Source organism: Lonchura striata, chromosome 19 (assembly GCF_046129695.1).
Source record: "Lonchura striata isolate bLonStr1 chromosome 19, bLonStr1.mat, whole genome shotgun sequence".
In the NCBI taxonomy this organism is placed as follows: Eukaryota; Metazoa; Chordata; class Aves; order Passeriformes; family Estrildidae; genus Lonchura; species Lonchura striata.
Genome location: NC_134621.1, coordinates 9,172,088 through 9,194,546, shown reverse-complemented (window position 1 = coordinate 9,194,546; position 22,459 = coordinate 9,172,088). Strand labels below are relative to the sequence as shown.

Here is a 22,459-nt window from a genome sequence, read left to right as displayed (position 1 = left end):
AAGGAATCTACTAAAAAAGTTATCAAAACCAATTATCAAATTTGTGCATAATTTTTGAGATAACATTATGACTTGGTTTTGTTATAAACAGAAATAATGGCAATACGCATTGGCTTGAATCAGCATCAAAAAGAATTCTGGAGCACCAGACAAATTAAATTTCACTTTTTCTCCATTTATCACTCAAAGGGGACCACAAACACTGTAAGGGCCCATGGTGGGGGTGCATAAATAAAAGGAGTGGTGACACAGCACCAGTTATCCCAGGGAGCTCTGTCCATGCTCTGTTTCTCCTTGTGCTTGGGCTGACCCACGTTAACACTCGTTCCATTGTACTGCAGCCTAGTTTCAGATGAAGTTTTACCACCACTGCATGTCATAAAGTGACTGAAACTGCCAGTTTATCTTTAGAGAAAAGAAGTAAAAAAATAAATTACAGCAATAGCCTAAATTACTGTTAGTCCCAGAAAGGGAGAGGGACTCGTCAGCAAGGCGCTGCACAGATCACGTTACAGCTGCTCTCGCTCAACTTGCCTGGGGTAAAAGTCCTCATCTTTCAGAGAAGCTGCTTTATAACCTCCTGAACCCACAGAAGAAATCCCAATAACTAATGAATAACCACTCATGAGTTCCATAAACAAATTAGAATTTGTTTGTTCACACTGAGTAGAATCAGGCTGACCTCTGAGAGACAGGACAGAGGTGATCCAAAAGAAAGATACTCCGAATTTCATTGTTTTATTCCTAACTAAAGGCAAAGAATGGATATCCTACCAGGTTACTTAAGAGGAATTGCAACATTTTATTTTATAATGGCTTTAACAACTTCCAGTTAGCAAAATATTTATAATTTTTGTCTCCCAGTCACCAACAAACCATAAATTCTTACATTTTTTTTTCCAGTCCAAAACATCTGCAGCATCTGAATTGCAGAGGTACCGAGCTCCCAAAGCTTCCCCTGGAAATAGCAGAAGCACAGCTCCATGGGCTCTGGTTGTCTAAAAGTGTTATATTGGCCCTGTGGCACTAAAAACGATGGACAGTCCCTGCAGTAACAGGGACTTACAGGAAGGCTGGAGAGGGACTTTTCACAGGGGCATGCAGCAACAGGAAAAGGGGGAATGGCTTCCCACTGATGGAGGGCAGGGCTAGATGGGATATTGGGAAGGAATTGGTCCCTGTGAGGGGGGTGATGGGATACTGGGCAGGAATTGTTCCCTGGCAGGGTGGGCAGGCCCTGGCACAGGTGCCCAGAGCAGCTGTGGCTGCCCCTGGATCCCTGGCAGTGCCCAAGGCCAGGCTGGAAGAACTTGGAGCAGCCTGGGACAGTGGAAGTGTCCCTGCCCACAGCAAGAGGTGGAATGAGATGATGTTTAAGGTCCCTTCCAACCCAAACCATTCCATAATTCTGTGGCTTCTGCTGACTTCAGCTTTTCCCTGAGGTCTGTAACACCCAGCAGCTCTTGCATCATCACAAACCACACCAGCAGCTCTGATGAAGGCAGGGACCACAATTTACAGCACTGGAAAGATCCAACTCGTGGGGCTGCCTGGGCACCCTCTCTTCCACTGCCATCTTTTAACTGCAGAAATATGAAGCTTTTCCTTTCTTAAAACCTGCAACTAAAACTAATTTAGTACCTTTTTATACAGACTGTTGCTTTGCAACCAAGGGAGACATAAACCACCTTCCCTGGGGCACGGCTACAACTTTTTACTCTTTTTTGTTTTAAGGAATGAGTAAATACACACAGAGGTGTGTACAGGGAATATCAGGGGGGATTTATATCACATTTATCTTGATAAATGAGAAGGTTCACACTGGCCTGGCAGTTTCCTGGATTCCTTCTTTTCCAACTGGCTGCTGGGTGCACGTGCTGGAGGAAGCATGAGCTGTTTCTGAATTATTTTAAGGGCATTCCCTCCCTTTCAGGTTAGCTGCTATTTCAGAAACATAATGAATAAGAATCCAAGTGGAAGGTGAACATTTGGAGGGTCAGCCAGTGTTCATTAAAGTCAAGCTCTTTTTATAGCAATGGGCAGCACTACAAATAGAGTTAATGGTATGAAACCAGTTTTCCGTGTGCGAGAAGTGGCTGCTGAAATTCCCACTTGGCAGAAGCTTGTCAGAAATATCAATTGGAATATCCATTTTTATAATGAAAAAGGTTTAAATTGGATAAGCAGCAGAGGAATTCCACTGATTCAAAAACAAACTCCTGTTTAGTTTCACACAGTTAATACATATTTTAGCTAAAATTATCTGATTATGATGATTTCACATGCAGTTATTTTATATTACAGAGGATTTTTGCATTAAAAAGATTATGTCCTTTTTGCAGTTAATTGGTTTTAAAAACCAACTGTAATTCTTTAACAAGCCTTAAAGCATCATATTGTGGTTGCTGAGCAAAACTGCATCGACTTCAACAAAACATTTCACGTAAAAATTAAAACAGTTATTAGCACTCCAGATGTGATGTCTGAATTAATGGATGCTTTTCTAACACTGCCCCACTTTCACTTTCTCCTTTCATGGAACAGAACAGCATCAGTAAAAGAGCACAGGATCTATGACAGGACCACATCACAAGAGCACACCGTGTCCTGCCCTCCTTACCAAGTATTTCTAAGCTATTTGAAGGTTTGAGGGGCAGCAAAAGGAACTTTCAGTCCCAGCTCCACGTCCTGAACACCCCCAGGTCCCTCTGCTCCAGCTGCACTCTGGGGTTGGCAGCCACGTGGACAATTCCACCCTCCAGCAACACCCATGGAGGCATTTGGGATGTCTTGGATATTTATCAAAAATGAAGCTGTTCAGAAGCCTTGAAACGTTACAGATCTGTGCATTGTGTAAGATACTGGGGTAAAATCCTTCCCTGGCAGGCTGGGCAGGCCCTGGCACAGGTGCCCAGAGCAGCCCCTGGATCCCTGGCAGTGCCCAAGGCCAGGCTGGACACTGGGGCTGGGAGCAGCCTGGGACAGTGGAAGTGTCCCTGCCCATGGCAGGGGTGGCACTGGATGGGCTTTAAGGCCCCTTCTAACCCCAAAAATCAGGATTTAGTGATGGGCTTGGCAGTGTTGGGTTTATGGTTGGAGTCAATGACCCCAGAGATCTTTTGATCTTTTCCAATCTGAATAATTCCATGTTTCTCTATCTTCAAACTTTGGAAAGAGCTCTCATAACTAGAGTTTTTTTAATATATATATATATATATATATACACACCATATTCACCAATAAAGAAGCAGCAGATTAAAGAACTTTTCTGTTTAGGGTAGTAGCTATGAAAGAATCATTTTTCAAAATGCCTGCAACTAGCTAAAAGTGGCCATCCATAAGCTGATCCTCCATAATTAGTTAGATAAAAGTGTAAGCAAAGTTAAAAAAAAAAAAAAGAAAGAAAAAATAAAAAGGAAGAAAAAAAATCAAAGGGTGGGGAAAGAAGAAGAAAGAAAACTTGCTCCAGGGAAGAAGCAACTGTTCTCTGATGTGCAGCAAGGAATTTAACATCAAAGAACTAATGTAAATGGGGCCCATTTACCTCAAAAAACAACACACCACTCCACATTCTGGAATATTTCTATTTTAAGTTTGACAGCATTATGCTTTGTACCAAAATTCAAGATTGTGTAATTTGATAGATGTCAGAAGAAAATGACCTTCAGAATGGCTAATGGTGGTAATCTTTGTTATTAAGTATGTTAAAACTCTCTGTACAATATCTGTTTAAACTTCAGAGATCAGCAGATCACCTTTAAAGTTCATCTGATTGTACATAAAAATTCCATTTGGACTCAAAGCCTGAAACATGCATTTTCCTTATGTGCCCCTAACACTGACAGTGGGTGACTTCCTACACCAAACTTCTGCTCTTTCTCCTGCTCTCCCCACCAATCAGAAAAAAAATGAAAGCTGGATCTCTGTTCAGCAGTGAAAATAGCACACACAGTTCAAATATGTAATCTGAACCACCCAAAAGACCATTAAAAATAGTTGAATACCCAAAATGATGTTAACAGAATAATTAGTCAAGTACCAAATGACTTCAAGGGTTTTGAAAATGAATGATAGAAATCCCAAAATCCTATTAATATTCTATTTTACATTTCACTTTTGGAGGTCTACAAATCTTTTCCTTTTATTTTTTTTTTTATTAAACTTACATCTTTAGGAGAAAAAAACTCTCTCATTCATGCGTGAAGTGCTTTTCATTGGGAAAAAACCCAAGAATGCATAAAAATGACTTTGACAGTACCTGCACAGAGAATTGCCTTTCTGCAGCACATTGCAGTTCTGTGCTCAATGGGGGCCCACTGAGAAACTGCTTCTGCAAACTGTGCCTTAGGAAAATTCCAAATTCCAGACTTCTCATTTAAACCAACAGAGTATTTCCAATAATTCTGAAATTCTGCAGAGGAATTAAATACAGGCATTTTTAACTCACCCAGAAAGTCTTTTGTGGGACTCCAGCTGCAGGGTGGCCAATGCCCAGGTTACACCAGCCTTGCACCAGGACACAATTATTACCTTCATCAAATGGATTTACTCAGCATCCAAATATTCCCCAGCACCACTAATGCCAATTTCCAGTCAATATTGCTGTCAGCCAGGCACATTATTTCAAACTGGCCTAAAATACCAGCCTTGCATACAAGACAAGGATTTAAAACCAGATTAACAGCCTGGCTTTGCCACATGCAATTGTTTAATGCTTTAACTACCCTTTACAGAAGACAATTCTGAGTTTATCAGGCACTCAAAGGGCTGGCAGAGAATCGTGGTTTAATCTGAAGCTGTTCTGGGACATTTTGCCAAAAGATTGCTGGGTGTGATAAGCTCAGGGCTGGGATATGGACAGCACAGCAAAGACAGCTGATTTTTGTTTGATTTACTCTCATCAATCATCTGTGAGATGACTATTGGTGAAATCAGTGTGGTGTTTTGTGGTGACAGAGATGAAGAGATTCAAATGATCATCACAGATGTCACTGCTTCTCATCTGCCATCCATCACACCAGGCAGCTGGGCTCGAGATTTCTCATTATCTTCCTATTTCACCAACTTTGGGGTCAGGTTTTATATTATGGCACAATCCTTCCCACAGCTCCACACTCAAGATGGGGCAAACCTAGTGAAGATGGGGAGATTGCAACACTCTCCACTTTAGAGTCTCTAAATCATGTTCCTGGATTACCATTTTAATATTTCCTGCTTTTCTTCTCTTCTGTCCAACCAAACAAAGATGGTTATTTAAACTGAATTTAAGACGTTATATCAAAAGTGCTGGCATGTTCTTTTTCAGAGCTTCAACAAAGAAAATGTGCAGCTACAAGGAATTATTTGAGCTTTGACAAGCTGCCTTTATCCCTGAGAAATGCAAGCACTTCACTCCTCTCAGGAGCTCGGGCTCTCCCCACTATGATGTAAGGAAGTTTCCAGAATCACTAAGAATCACCAGACATTTCTGGTACCCACAGAGCTGACACACAGCAAAACCTCGAGGGGACAGGCTGTGAAACACCTTTGAAGATGCAAGTCAAAGCTAAAGCTTCCTCCACACATAGAAGGCAACAGTCCCAAGATGTGATACTGATCCGCTACTTGACTTGGTTAAATATTATTTAACATGAGTTTAACAAAACGTGATTCTTTCAGAAATTGGAGATTTCTGAGACTCAGGCACTGATAAATCATTATTTATCAGATAAATTGACATACCTTGATTTTTGCCAAGGAGACACTTTAAGGCTCCTGAAAGAATTATAAAGGGTTAAGAATGAAGTTTTTAGATTTTGTGTTGCTGTTTTAAGTTGAGTTTTGTGGCAAGAACACGCATTTACTAAGAGGACAATTTACTAAGAGAACAATAAGTAGAAAAAATATTCTATGTATGTATAATTTTAAGACAGAATCTTTGCTATTAAATAGAAGAAAAAGTGGGAACAAAGGACAAACTCTGTATCCCTGAATTAACTTGGTATCACTAAATTAACTCAGTATCATGAAGTTAACTCAGTATTTTGAAGTTACATCATTGGACAAGAGCCCAGCAAAAGTTAAGCTACTACAGCTGGAAAGACAGACACTGAAAATACAATAATATCTCCCAACAAATCTGTGATCTGAAGCCATCAGTGCTCCTTAGCAAGATTATGTTGGATTACTTTTTGTATTTTAAATACAACAAAGCTTCCCCAAAAGAGTGACAACTTCCCACAGCCAGAGCGCGTTACCGAGCCGAGGAGAAACTTCCCAAGTCCAGCAAAGGCCCAATTAAAAAGAAAATGGAATATATTGCTCCATCATCAAAGCAATTAAAAACATAAATAAGGCATTGCAAGACTCTTAACACTCCCAATGTTTAATTATTTATCTGTTCTCTGTCCTGCAGCTGTAGGTCAGAATTAACTCCTCTGAACTAAATACAGGAGAACTCTTTTGGGGATTTGTACCTTATTCATTTTCAAGCAAACATTCAAATTCATTTCAAATTCACACAAGAACTGCAACAGTTTCACCTAAATCAGATTTTCTACAAGTTAAACACCCCTCCTACACTCAGATGTGATTGTGAAACTACTTTGATCTCTGTTCCCAAATTTATTGCTCTGTGTAATCCATGACAAAATATAATGTGATTTACTGTATCTCTATATGACAGCCCAGCAGCTGACAGAACTTAATAATTTAGCATAAGAAAAAAACCCTTCTGGCACCAAAATATACAAATCATAATTGAGGCACTTTAGTATCACGTTACAATGAAGCACATACAGACTGATCATAAGAACTTCAAAACAATTAGAATTCTTTCTCACCCATTTAATGAAGGTGGGTTTTACTCCATGACATGTTCTGCAGCTGTAAGCAAGTCATTTTGGAGCACTTTTCTTTCTTCATATTAATGACTCTGAAGGACTAATAACATTGTTTTACCCCTTCCCTATTTCCCAAACACTCCTTCTCTAAAAAAAAGAAGAAAAAAGCCACCTGCAGCTTTTCTCTATTATAATGATATGAAGAAAAAGCAAATGAGTGTAAACAATGTCTTCAAATCATGCCAGTATTTAAATACACAATTACTATGTTTTACATTAGTTTGGTCCTGATCACTGAGCATATTTTCCAAACAAAGTTATTTGGAAATCTGGTTTTTTATTGTGCTGACCTAAACAGGGATGTGATGGACACGTTCCATGGGGCACCTTTTGCAGTGGCTGATGCTGACTTTGGGGTTTTGGGGGACTTGAGAAAGTCTTTGTGCAAAAGGATGCATCATCCCAGAAACTTTCAAGCAAAGTAAGAACGTGGAGCTCGTGGATACAGGAGGATTTTCTACTGCTAATTCCAAGGAATAAATGCCAGTTACGGTTTTTTGCACAACCAAAACCACGGGGGAGCCCCAGTGGAACCAGCAGGGATGGCTGCAGGAACTGGGATCCAGGAGCAGGGAATCCTTCCTGTCACACCTGCCCAGGAACACTGACCTCACTCAACAATTCTCAACAAATCTAAGAATGAATTGGTCGAGTTGTTAAAATAAAAAAAACCCACCAGTAATCTCACATTCCAGCCAGAACCACATTGGAAAACAGCCAATGTTTTCCAAATATTATCATGTACCCAGGAATGTAAGGATAAGCAAAATTGGGAATTAGAGAAAACTGGACCTACAAGCAATCAGCCTTTCCAAGACACAAGGTATTGGGGAAAAAGGGAAAGAATGAGGTCATGATTCAACTGGGCTTTAAAAACTATTTAACAAAGCTACAATAATAAGCAATTGTGTATTACAAGATAAAGTCAGTGTGTTACAGGTTGTTTGGAGAGTGAAGAAAGGCTCGGGAAATGATTGAAAAAATAATTAAAACAGTTGTTCTGCCACTGGCAAAACCTCAGCATTCACCTTATTCACCATCCCCATGACTTCGTGAGTCTTGATCATATGAAAACACTCTGAAGGATAAAACCTGGAAGTTCTGGGGGGGAGAAGAGGCAGTGTGTGCCCAGGTGCTGCAGTGCAGGGAGGAGTGTTTGGGCACACACTTGAAAAAGGAAGAGGAGACAGAGACAACAAAAAAACCCCACCTGTGAATGCTTCTTCAACAGACACTTAGATGAATTCCAGTTGGTTAAAAACCCACTAAACCCTAAAAAACGCAGGCAAGCTTCCCCAACTGCCCAGCTATCATTGATATGACAGGACATGAGTAAAGTGTGCTGAAAGATGGGCCACATGATTGAGCTTTAATTTTAATCATATCAGTTCTTGCCCTGCTGAAAGCCATCTTTTTAATTCCATATTTTGTCATAATTTATCATTTAGCTCTTGTCTGGTTCTCATTTCTTAACAGCACTGCTTCAATCATTTTCAGTTTTAACCCTGTGGTGCTATTTGTGAATGCAAATAATGGTGCTTGATCTCCCTGCAGACATTAATGAAGATATTAAAAAGTGAGCCTGTTGCTCATGGGTGCACATTTTTTTTCCCCACAGTGACAGTTAAACCAATTTCTTCTGGAACTCCTAACTCTGGAACCATACTCAAAAATACAGCTGATCAGCAGAGATCTGACTTCTTGTTTTCTGGATTGGTTTTTTGGAGTTTTTATTTTTTTAAGGGAGATAGGACTCTGTGTACAGTAACTGTGTGAATAACTGCAGCTCTTGCTTTGAAACATCTCCAGTAGGGAGAGTGCCATAAATTCTGTTTAGTGCTATTTGAGTGAAATATCCCTGAGATGATTCTACCATCTTTTTCTTCATGTTTGGCTCTGTTGATTGAAGACTCTTCCAAATGGCTCCCCTGAGGGATGATGCAATTCCTGTGACCATGTTCCTGGTCCACCATCATCCCGCTTTTTCTTTGGAGGAATAAAAAGGAGCAGTGCAAAAAGGGACACACTACAGAGGAAACAGGTTTTAAATTGATTTGTTGAAAGGTGCTATCAAGACAGATTAAATAATCTGCATTCTTTGTGCTAATATACATTAAAAATATTTCCTCTTCGTGAAATACATTTCTTCTTGATCTTTGGGCGTTATGTTTTGCTTTTATTTGATATTTTGGCATCATGTTTTGCTTTTACTTGATCTTTTGCCACCACATTTCTGGTTTTGCTAGATTTTCTTCAACAAAGCCAAATATACTGCACTCATTTTTATTAATATTGGTTGTTGAATCACTATCTCTGTGTCAGAAACATTCAAGAACCAAATGTAATTTAATGTACACAGGCTCCACAAAACAAAAACAATAAAAATATTACTGCTCTGGAACACAGAGATAATATCAGAGACAATAGTTCTTGGATTTTAATGAAAAAAATTAAGAGACTTGGGAAACATCCAACTCTTCTTGGTAAGAATTGGAGGGCTCTTTAAATTATTCATAGCTGGGGCCTAAGCTAAATAATTGATGCAATAGACTCAAAACAAGTTTAAGAAAATGGTACATCTACACGTGGTGGGGATCCTGCCTGCATTCAGCGAGGACACAAACAGGTCTGCATTACAATTAGACACAATTTAATGAGATCATTACACTTGGGAGGAATACACATCCACTTTTTATGGCTGACCTGTTTGCCCCCATGTAAATAACCAGGGAATCACTGCAGTGAGTGTGAAAACAGCTCCTCTGAGTGCTCCCACAAACAAAGTTATCTGCAACTGTGGCTTCAGTCTCCAAGTTAATGAAGTGAAAGGTGCCAGATCAAAGGTTCCATGCAGCCAGTTCTCAGAAGGTCTTAGGGACAAAGATGGAACCATTTTTGGTGCTAATGAAATGTGGAGTTGGCAGAGAAGAAGCAGAGCTGGAGAGACAGGACACAGAAATGGGAACACATGGAAGGCACAAGATGCTTTTACTTTAGGAGCAGAAGTAACTGTTTAGGGGAAACTCAGTACTTTTAATCAAGTATCTCTTGGAGCATCTTTCATCTCAGAAGATGTCATATTCCTTCCCTTCATCTTCTATCTCTTTGCCAGTGCTGAACAGTGTGACATCATCTGCAACAGTGCCAGAACAGATACTGTGAATCACAGATATTCCTGCCTATGCAGCATGAAAATATGCCCAGGGAGCTACATCCAACTGGGCTGCTCTAGGGCTGTGCTGGGTGAGGAATTAATCCAGCATCACACAGCCTGATGCTGAAGGAGGGACTGAAATGTTCCCTGGGGCACATTATCAGTACCTTATTTGCAAATTATATGCAATAAATTGCTCAGAAAATAAGTATCCATCTACAGGACACTGTCTGAAGAGTTTTGAAAAGGGCCCCATTACAAAAACATTATATTGCAATAAAACTGTTATATAGAAGAATTATTCCTAATTAAGGAAGTGGACACTTACAGAGTGACTTTAATTTTAAGGTCCTCGAGTATCTGAGTTTTATGTGGAATTCACACCAGATAGAGGTGGAGTGATTGTACCAGGTAAAAACTGTAAACATCAGATTTGATTTAAAATCACAGAAATCTCAGAGTACATCTAACATCAACATCATTAAAGTTCTACAAGCAGGATCTGCATGGCTCTGGCCAGGTTTTATGCCACTTTGGTGTCCATCACTCCAGAGGGAACCACTTCACAGCTTCCTTTCATCAGAAGCAGCCCCAAATATAAAGTGTTTAACTCAGTTTTTGGGGTTTTTTTTGACTAAAGATTTGTCCTAATATCAAATTTCATGTGTGCTCAGTACAGTCAACACACAAAAATGTAAATTACTTCTCCACAAGAAAAGCAGCACTGACAGAGAATTAGATGTTCCTGGAACCTGCATAAACCTTTAACAGAATGAGTCAAAATATCTATTTAAATATAGAAAAGAAGTCAATAAAAAGCTAAATGTTGAAAATTATTTAGAGAAGAAAAAAAAACCCATCATCATCTTGTCCCACTCCAGTTTACTCATGTGTGCTGCTCAAAGGGAGCTTTTTTATGAGATATTTTCAGTGTTCCAAGGTTGCTTCCTTTGAGCATTGTTAGCCTGTCCAGCGCTCTGCTCGGGCCGTGCTTGCTGAATGCTCATTTCCTCTGCCAAGAAAATCCCACAGAAGGCTGCAAACGGCCAAGCCCCACATCTGCACACACTCAGACTTTGTCTCCTGCCTTCAGCCATTCCTGGCAAAGCTGGAACTGCTCCGAGCTTTGTGCTCTCCCCTGGCCCTGGCTGCCCATCGACCTGGAGCACACCTGGCCCTGCCCAAAGCAGGAGCCAGAGCACCAGGGCTGTGTTTCCCAAAAACCCAACAATCACGGCAAGCCTTGGGCTGGAAGGGACCTTAAAGCCCATCCAGTGCCACCCCTGCCACAGCAGGGACACTTCCACCATCCCAGGTTGCTCCAAGCCCTGTCCAGCCTGACCTTGGGCACTGCCAGGGATCCAGGGGCAGCCACAGCTGCTCTGTGCCTCACCACCCCCATAGGGAACAATTCCCTCCTAATAGCGTGAAACGCTTTGCAGAAAAATGATCCTAAAACTTCTCTCAGCTCCACCAGGTAAGTACAGAAAATGCTGAACAACCCCTGCATCTTACAGCAGCAAAGCAGGAAAAAAGGTGCACAATCCTAACAATGTCCCAGGAATCTCCACCAAACACCAGTCCTGAGAACCCCGAAGTGCTCAGGAACTGACATTACAATAAACAATGTCCCAGCCTTAAAGATGGGATTTTTAAGCAACAGAAAATTAAAGACCTCAGTAAATCATGTGTCCCTAAGTATCAAAAAGATGTCTACAAACACCAACAAATATTGAAATATTTAGTGTGCCTGTAATGAAAACTCTTCCTTCCTCTGTCTCTGCTCCTCTCTCTTCTCCTTCTCGTCCCCAGAGCAGCAGGAGGGCAATGCCAGAGGAATCCTGGATCTTCTTCACCCATTTACAGTTCTGGTTTCTTTGTCATTGAAGTATGAATCATTTCTTTTCTATTTCCTCATGTTCACGTTAACAACAGTCCACAATGACACAAAGCAATCCACACAGAAATTAACATTATTCCCAGAGCAGATCACAGAGGAATGAGATCCCTCACTTGAGAATGGAGTGACCTTCAGAAAATCTGGCCAGTCACATGTCCCACGCCTAAACTGCAAAATTCAGCTTCCCACTGGATTTTTAAGCAATCTTCACAGAATTGGCACCAAAAAAAGTTAATTTAGAGAACAAATTTTTCTCTCATATTGCCCTAAATTTCCAGGTAACAAGATCTGGTAGAAAATATTTTCAAAACCAAATTTCACAGCTCATGCTGCAATTAAGGTGCTTTTTCCCCCCGATGGATAAAATCATCTTCATCAAGGTTCTGTGGACTAGGACCAAGATTTGAACTAAATTAGCTGAAGCTGCTACTTTTGAGCTTTAAATGGAGTTTGCCCTCTAAGCTACTTCGAATTTCGGATTTTGTGGCCAATTTCCACAGTTCTACAATTGCAAGACAGAAATGAAACAGAATGGGGAATGGAGATTTGAAGGTAATGCCAGGTATTTTCACATGTCTGTGAAAGACTTTTCAACAGAGATACTTTTTTCTTTTCCCCGCCTATCTTTTACTCAACATGTGCTCTTCAGATTAGGGTAAAAATAGGGAAGTAGGTTAAAGAAAAAAATACAATAGCAGTTAATATAGCTTAAAATTAGCAAATTTTTTGAAAAATAGAAAAAAATCCAACAAATTAAAGAAAACCAGTATTTCTGACAGAAATGACAATTCAAGACTATTAGAGATATTGCCCTATGAAGGATTATTTGTAACTTTAATTTGAGGATGTAAAGAAGTTAACTTTTCTTTTGCTATACTACACATGTAAAAAAAGATCAAAGAAAGAAAAGAATTGAGATTCAAATTCCATTTTTAAGCAAAAATGACAATGTCTTCCTGAGTTAAAATTAATCCTTTAATGATGAATTTCAAAGGTTTAAATACTTTCTGTGACCTTGGCTTTAAATAATTATGCCAAGCAGAGCTTTCCTTACATTCAGAAAAGATTCTGAATTGTTGATCACAGCCATTTTAATGGCTTCAGGCTGGCTGATTTCCAACATAATCCTCCGAATGCTCTTTAAAATTACAGACCAAGAACCTGACGCAGGTAAATGAAATGTCACTTGCACAAAGGCTGCTCAAACACTCCATGCAGATTGTTAATTTGTGCCACTGCACATCCCCTTGCAAGAAAATGTGTGATTTAGTGCCTTAATGCAATGTATAAAAGAGACTTCAACAACTATCTGCTTACACATACGCAGAGTCTACCATAAATATTAAGTAGGGTTTTTTTGGCTTTTGAAATAAAACTTGCATGTTTTACCTTCCTAATGGGGGGAATACTTGAATTCAAGACAGGGGTCCAAGGGATGCTCAGCAAACAGTGGGCAGTGACCCCACAGAACAGACTGGGAGGGAAGCCTTGATCAATCTGAAACATTAATTTCTATTTTCAAATCTTACCAGAGTCCTTTCTCACCTGATGTATCCCACAGACAAAATTAGACGAGCCACTGTGAGCAACCAGACACAATTTCCTTGCACCCTGAGCCTGAGTTTTCCCCTCCTTAAGAGCTCACCCTCTTTTTAAGGGAGAAAAAGCTTGGCTAGGCAGAACCACCCTTTCCACTGTCTCCACTCCAGCAGAGGAAGATCAGCCTGCTCCTGGCTGGCTTTACCTGTGAAATCACCTGTGTTTTTAAAGTGCTGTTGGCTCCTGAGCACCTCCTGGCACCTTCCATCCCTGCTGGAGGTGCTGCCCAGCCCCAGCGTGTCCAGAGCAAAGCTTTCCACCACAGAACCCCACACTCGTGCTGGGACTCTGGCATCCCATGGTCTGCATCTGTTTTATCAACTCATGTGATCCCTAAACATTTTTCCTTAGGGAAACTTTGCTCAGCTGACCTTTGGGGTGCTCACTCCCCCTTTGCCCTGCAGAGCTGCTCTTTGTGAATCCCTCACCTTCTTCAAGGCCGCCTCTGTCTCTGCCGTGTGCTTCTTTTTCAGGTCTGATATCACTTTTTCCATCTCCATCTTCAGGCTGTTGAGTGCTGCCTCCTTGTCTCGAGATGCCTTCAGCTTCTCCTCGTCCCTCTGGAAGCTCAGGTCCAGCAGCTGATGGTTCCGCAGAGCGTTGGCCTGGATCAGCTCCTCCCTCAGCTTGCGGATCTGGCTCTCCAAAGCAGAGATCACCTGAGAGAAAGAGCAAACAGAGTGACAAACCCCAAACCTGACGCTGTTGAGGCAGGACGGGAATGAATAGACTCTGTTTAGAAGGTGAGAGAATAGAACTCTGATTTATTTCAAAATACATCACTCTCTTATACAGAGCTTTGTGTAGACCAACTCTATTGGTCCTGATGTGAAAACACATCACACTGTTGGTGTGTAGTGAATGATGTACAGCAGCAAAACTTAGCTATGAACAATGTGAGCAACAAGAGAGATAAAGAACCTTATTTACATTCTTCTCAGCAGTTTCTCAGGCTTCTGCCTGGTTAGAAACTTTCTGTTTCTCTCTGACAATACCCACACAAACCCACAACACAAAACCCACTTGGTTTCCTCCAACAGGCTGTCACCTGGGGGTGGAGCAGACTCAGAGGATGCTCTGTCCCTTTTCCTGGCCCCTCTTCTTGCTCTTCCCTTTCTCCTCCTGCACACGGATAAATACAGCTCCTCCTGCCCACAGCCCTGGTGATATGGACACTTTTGGAGGAGAAATTGAGCTTGAGGCATATAATCACTACATATCCTACCCATGCCTTCTATTTTTATCCTTAAGAAGTGACCTGCATCATTCTAAAGAGCTATCAGAGCATCATCAACAATTTATCAACCACTGCCTGCCTCCAATGGGGGAACACAAAGAGGGAGTGATGGCAGTGGCAAGAATAAAGCTGTGGTACTCCTTGTTGAGTTTTTGGTTTTTTTTTTTTTTTTTTCCTTCTAAGGTCAGGGTCAGGATTAAATGTGCAAGATGGTATTTCTTGTTTGGATTTAGATGTTTATTAGTTTTTATTTATATTACAGTCTCATAAATTGTGAGTTTTACAGTACTTTAACAAGTTAAAACTGGAGACATATTTCTCTTTATATAAGGCTTTTTAAGGATAAACTGTCTAATTAAGAATTTATTAAATGCTTTAAAAATTATTTTCTTTAAAATTTATTTTTATTATTAAATAATTAAATTATTTTTATTTAAATTACTTCTATTTTTAGTCTAATAACTAACTACTTGTGCTCCGCAATGTGGACCTTTTAATCTAAGTACACAATTCTACTTGAATTTATGGAGAAGAAGGCAAAGAGGAAGGTAAAGAGGAAGGACTAGCTTCTGTCCTAAAATTTTTATCTTGCTTCATATACATTACTAGATTCTAAAACCTTAAACTCTAAGTTTTCTACTATGTGATATTACACACTTCTATTCAAACTACACACCCATAATCCCAGTTCTGTCATTCCATTTTGGAAGTCTTCCCTATGGCTTCAGGTCAAACGCAGTGTTCTCTTGGGGCTCAGTGTTTGTCAGTATAGAAAGTCTAAAATTCTCAGTAACCAGGGTTCTATCAACTCCTAATTCCACAGAATTCACTCTGCTACTTTACCACAGGAGTAGATACACATCAATTACTTCAGATTACACTTACTCTCACTAGTTGCTTTTCTAATTCCATTTCCTCTGTGGGTTCTTCACTGGGGTACAGGAGCATCACATCTGGGACATAAAGCACTGTCCTTACAGCTAAGTGTGATGGATGACACTGAAAGCACAGCTATGTGTTCATTCCTAAGTGCAATTCTGAAAATCAGCACTTTCACTACAAAACTCACACAGAATTTCCCTCTGTCTCACAAGAAACTTCGCAGTTGCCTGGAACTCTTTCACAGGATGTGACAATACTGAGAGCAGAAATTGATGTTCTACCAAGGAAGCACAGGTGACTCAGCTCAAGCTTATTAAAGGTTTCACAGGAAAATCTGAGGAAAAGCAGTGTATATTTAAAGTTCCCATTGTCCTGGAATGCCAGTTTCTCTCCAACTACTATTTTTCTTCTTCAGACATTTTTAATACGCTGTCTGTACTCGGCTACACCATTTATTTGCAGCCTCTGAGAACCACATTAGTACAAAACTCTGAAAAGGAAACATTTGTTTCTGACCAAAGCTGGGACATGAATGACTATCAGATCTACTGCCTTGTACATTAATCTCCCAAGACAGATTCCTATAAATACTGTGATCTGAGAGAGGGGGAAAAAAAAAAAAAAAATCAAGGCTTGAAAGTTTGCCTATTTTTTCAAGCTATTTGAACTATATAGTATAATAAAAGACATCATCTCCCTTCAAACCTTCAGTTTGTCCTTCAGCTATCCCAGCTGTAACATGCATTAAATAATATCAACCATCTCAGAAACTTATTCTGCTTCCATGCTTTCTTAATTAGTCACTGGCATTAGTCCCCACTATGTCAAAGGTAAGAGTGTGTGTATGGTGGAGAAGGAATGAGCACGTCATTTGTATACAGAACTCTACCACAGGCCACATATTTCAGCCCTATCAGCATTATCCCAAACATATGTTTCATATACTGTAATCTGTGCTAGATCCTTTCCTTCCTTTCCTGAGCTTTTCCTCTACACATGTTTAATTTCTTTTTAAATCTGTATACAGAATAAAAATGTAAAGTAAGTTTCAGTGTATAATTATAATCCACAATGTACTTTTGTAATTCTTTCGGAAAATGATTTCATCTCCAGATCACAAGAACATGACAGCCTGCCTGGCTTTTCTTTAACCAAAGCAGCACTAACTCAATGAAGATAAGAGCTGCAATTGCTGATGGGTGATATGGTCTGAGTTCCAAACTGACACACTGAGAATTTGGGGTTTTTAACAGCTGCCCCAGTGCAAGTCCTGCCTGAAATAGCCACAATTATCTTTTAATCTATGAGAGTTCTTTTTGAAAGCTCATTCCCCTACTCTCCTTTTTTTTTTCTCCTATTTTAAAATTAAAGACTTCCTTTAATTATACCCTCAATACACACACATAAGTGAAACTAAGAAATTACATTGCTCAGAAGTTCCCTAAAAAGTTTGTTAAAATATTTAGGATAAGAAATCAAGGCTAACTTTTTATAATACAAGGAAAATTAATTGACAAATGACACTACAGGCCAAAATAAAGACTGGGTGAATTCCTGTTCCATCTTTTAAGCCTTACTTCCTTCTTTATTCAATGGTTCTTACACAAAGTCATTAGAAAATGAAACACAATCCAGTGTTTTCTGTAAGGGGAAAGTAACAGCTCCCAGCCTTCAGAGCCAAAACTGGGGACAGCTGAGAGTGAGCTGAATGTTATAGGTAAAGCAACGGTAATTAATATGCAAAGGAGCATTAATGTTGGACCTAATAGATGGCAAAAGCAGATTTGGTTCTATTAGGGAAGAAGAAAGACTCTGAAGACGGGGTGATGGCAGCGAAACTAATATGATTAAAGGAGTCCCTCTGGAGCAACTTCACTGCGAGTAAGATGATGTTAAGAGACATCTAATCTCTCCAAAGTGACTGGAAAAAGCTTATATTGGGGATCACAGACACAGTTCTTGTCCATTACTTTCAAATAAGTCCAGTTCTCACAGGCAGATTAGTTTTTCCCATAAACAAAGTCAGTGGCAGAAGCAGCTTACGCCCAACTCAGCGCCTGAGACAACTCTGTGTGACACAAACATGTCCCCACTGCTGCAGGAAATGAATCCCAAACTTTCCAGCACTAAAACTCTGCTATTCCACATGCCAGGTTTAATAAACTATCATTACACTTAAATGTAGGCAAATTAGGGAATAAAAAAAAAAGCCCCAAGATGACTTAATTCTCTGTTGCGAAAAATCCATGAAATACAAAACTTCTGAGCAACTGTCTTTTCTTAAGGATTCTGTGGGAAAATAAAAGCTGCAGTTACAAAATCTCACTTCTCAGGCTCCAGATCCAAAGGCAGGATGGTTTCTTTGTAACACTGAGTCCTCTTTCTCAGTCTTGGTTTCTCAAATTCTCCTCTGGCTGCCCAAATCTCTGTTTGGGAACCAAATGGTTTGTATGGTCCAAACAACTGCTTGAGTACAAGAGCTGCTGTTAGAAAAACTCACCTTAAACACCCCATCTAAGCAAATCTTTATTGTGCTAAATGAAGATTAAATATAAGAAATAAGGGCTGACAGTATGTAATGGACTCAAAATGTTACTGCCAGTTGCTGCCTTTTCTGGATCAAAGTGTTGTAGTCTCTATTTCAGTGGTGTGGGTACAAGCACATGAAATAAGAGAGATCTGTATCTATTTTAGAAAGGATGCAGAAGTCTGTAGCAATTCCCAGGATGGACATGCCACAGGAACATGTCTCAGACAAGGAAGCATTTTGTAAAATGACCATTAATCCACATACAGGACAACAAATAGAAAGACAACACCACCTTACACAGTTTCCCAAATGGAACAAAAATACATAAACTGTGTGACAGAGATTTCATAAAGGTTTATGTGACATATTTGTATGTCCCTTAGATGAAGGAACTGCTGGCCAAGGTGACGATTTCTATTTCTGTTTCAAAGAAATAACTTAGAATTCTAACTAAGAATATCTGTGCTGAAATAGTGTCATAAAAAGGGTGGGTCATAAGCCCACAGCAATTTGCCTGCAGGGAAAAAATAGACTTGAAAGAAAAAGAAGGTTGGTCACTCACTTTGGCCTATTTAAAATGCCAATAAATGTACTGCGTGTTATTTGGAAGGAAAACATGTGCTCTTAATTTTAAAAAGTAAATTGCATAAGAAAATATAAAGTTGGCAAAAAGTTTAAATTAAAATCTGTTGCTGATGTCTGAAACTCTGTTCCACTTACAGGCAACAGGGATGAGAAATGGACCGAATGACTACGGCCTAATTAAAAACAATAATAACACAAATTCCCTTTATTTTTCCAGGAGCTGCTGCTTCACCCCCATGAAGCATTTCCTTGGATCAGTTTCTGAGGCAGAGGCTGGAGCATCTCCACCCTGACGGGATGAGCGCACGGACACACGGACCACGTCCACCCAGCACCACGCTCACCGCGCTGGCCAGGGCAGCTGAAAGTCACGAAAACAAGGCAGAGGAGGGTTGAGCTGAAATGCACTCCTAATTCGAATTTATTCCCCGTGGTGCAGGTCCAGAGCAGCTGAGGTGCTGCTGCAGCGGGTTTCCAGTAAGATGCCGGCAGATGAAGCTGCAGTAACCTCAGTGCCCTGCCTTGCTGGGAGCACTCGGGCTGCTGGAGCAGAGCATCGCTGTTAAACACCCCTGCCCTTCCCAAGGGGCTCCTGACAACTCTTCAAACTGAGTTTCAGAAGTTTTCTGCGCTGGGCTAACTTGGCTCCAGTCAGAGATGACTGCACAGGGCCCACTTTGCTGTTTAATTTTGCTGGCATGTAACATTTTAAAAAACCTACAGCAAACCCCTGAACCTCTGAGCAGTAGCATGGACCCCAAAGACCCTCTCTAGGATAACAACCTCAAATACCAGCCTGTAAGTCACAGCCCTGTCTGACCAGGATAAGCAGCCTCTGCCAAGACCTTCTCAGCATTTCCTCCTCAGAAAAGAACAGTGAAATGAGCAGCGTGTGCTGGGGAACTTCAGCTGGGCCCTTCTGAAAGGGACATTTGTCTCTCTGTGCCTTGCAACGCTGCCGTGGTGTGACAGCCACGGATGAGGCATCCATAACATTTGTTATTGGGCACTGGATTATTTTTGAATGGAGATCGGTCCAGGCAGTCTGCAATAAAAACAAATCTCACTCTGATGATGAAGAAGAGAAAGGAAAACAAGGAACAAGTAGGAACACTCAGTGATTCAGTGGTGACAATGACTCCCCTTTTACCCATGAGCAGGGCAGTGTCCCAGAAGAGGGACATGAAGTGTCCTATCCCAGCCATGCAGTGACTGGTGGTACAGTTACTGTAAAACATTTACTGTAAAGGGAATTATCTGTGCAAAGTGGGAATCTGAACGACTTCAGCTCTCTTGTGAGTAAACAAAGCTTTATCAAATGATGAGGAACATCATACAAGTTTCTTTACCATCACAAAAACAACCAATGCATTTAACATAAAAGAAATCGGAAAAATAAACAAATATTTGCAGCTCTAAGCTTAGAAAAAAGTGGAGCTGTAAGAACTTCAAATGTGTGTAATTTTGATTTTATGTTTAGAACAAAATTGGTTTATATTCATGAGTTTTTCCACTGCAGCTTCTGCAAGGGACAGCAATCCTTCTCTTAACTGATCTTATTCTGGTTTGCAGGAACCATTCTCAAGATTTTTACCCTCTGAACCCTGCCAACCAAGGGCCAGGTACAGTCCTAATCTTTCTGATCTTTCTGTCCAGAAATCATCCAACTGAGTCTGACTCACTGGTCCTACTATACCTGCTTTTCTCCATGCCAAAGGAATTCCAACTGGCCATTCCAGCCAGCTGACAGCTATTTGTGGCTCTTTTGTATTGTATGAACTCAATCATGTCCATTTAAACAACTATATTAAAAATATTTTCTATACCATGGCAATTTCAATTAAAACATGTAAAGAATTTATTAGCCTTTTTCTCTTGCGACTCCTAAAATCAGCAATTTGTCAATATTATGAATACTTTAAAAGATGAAATTTCACTTGCAAAGAAAACCAGTGGCACATTATCACATGGGTAATGATGTGGCAGAGCACAAATTAACAGGGATAAGTAATAAACAGCTATTTAGCTTTCACAGCACAATCTATTACACTGTCAAGTTTAAATGCCTTTTGGGTAAGAACACACAGGCCCATAAATGTGGTATTTAAGGGAGCAGATAAATGAAATGGTGTGAAATGAAGTGAAAATGAACAACAGTTCAGAGACCAGCAGGTTGGGCTCAGTTCCTAAGAGCACTGATCATTCCAAGAGCATGGGGCTCTGCAAGCCCTTCCAGGGGAAACGATGGAAATTAGCACCCCCACCATTATAAACAGTCCTGGGCAGTGGTCTAAGACTCCCTGGAAACACTCAAATATCAACTTCAATACTCAGAGATGCATTTTATTGTATGCTTATATAGTATTTTGTGCACACTGAAGTGTTCTGTTCTTGAGGAGAAAAATTCCTCTCCAGAATGTTGGTTCTATTGCAGAGCTTCTTAAAAAGGAGCCATCTTCATCCTATTTAGATATATTTCTCTACATATATCCTATATGTGACTACATTGCAGTGAAATGGTGAAGATTTATAAATACATTCCTAAGTGAAATGTCCTCAGTTTATAAATCAGGTTGGATATCAGCAAGTTTGGGTCCTGGAGGAGAACTGACACAAGCCAAAGCTGCACTCACTGACCTGCACCTGCACAGCACGAGAGAAGGGGAAGCTCCTCAGGCTCAGACAGATGAATATCCAGTGGGAAAAACCTCACCAACAGCAGTGCAGGTGACACTAAGGGTGAAATGTGCAGTTCAGCAGGGTCAGACCTCAATCTCCACATTCAGGATTTATGCAAAGGTCTATCCACTCCATCCCCACACAACCTCAGCTCCTCTCACCTTTGCACATGCACCTTTGACACCTCTCTTGAAAACAGCCCCTGGGATTTGTAAAGGGATTTGTAAAGGGAGGTGTCGAGCTGCTAATTATATATTCATTTCATTAGTTTTAACAGCATTAAGCTGCTTTTAAAGGTCAAACCTCCTTGCTAAGATTCTTGGCTATTCCAGGACTGTGCATGCTCTGAAAAATGCCTCTAACATTCATGAATCTGATAAAAGTTTATTCCTATTAACCCTGCTTATCTTGTATCTACCAGGGTCTCACTTTGGTGTGGGGATGGTTTAACACCACCCTACCTGTACAGTGCTGCTGGAGGGAAACATCACTCACCTCTGGCATCCCAACCATGGCCAACATCCCCCTCACCACAATTCCTGCACTGAACATCATCCCAAGGAAAGTTCAGCACCCTTCAAGAAGAGATTTTACTTTTTAGGAATTTATTTGTTCTGTCTTCTCTAATTATGTTCATAATTTCCTGAAACAAAGTGGAAGTGTTGGCTGACTAAGAACAAGTTACCTTCTGCTCAGCTCCACTTCCAACAAAACTAAGGAAAAATGAATCTGCCTGTGCCATACCTATAAATAAACACACTTAGGCAACAATTAACAGGTAATTTAACCCCCAAACTGTTCATTGACTCTGCCAGGTATTTATGAAAGCCAAAAAGAAACAAGCAACACACAGGTATCAAAAGTCCAGCAGGGAAAAGTCACACTCAAAATATTGGCATCACTCTGGTTTCTACATCTTAGAAAGGGGCAGCATGTTTTTGAGTTCTGCTGTGACATGGCATTTAGCAAAACACTAATTTTGAGGATTTTTTCCAAAAGAAGAGCACTGAAG

General features: G+C 40.4%; 1 protein-coding gene across 1 annotated transcript in view; it reads right to left on the bottom strand.

Annotated features, from left to right (window-relative positions):
* Nucleotides 1-22,459, bottom strand: part of CEP112 (centrosomal protein 112) — a 158,830-nt gene that overhangs the window by 45,906 nt on the left and 90,465 nt on the right. The window contains exon 21 of the mRNA XM_077787393.1: nucleotides 13,963-14,193. Within this exon, the coding sequence (XP_077643519.1) occupies nucleotides 13,963-14,193 (231 nt within the window). The remainder of the gene's footprint in view (nucleotides 1-13,962; nucleotides 14,194-22,459) is intronic.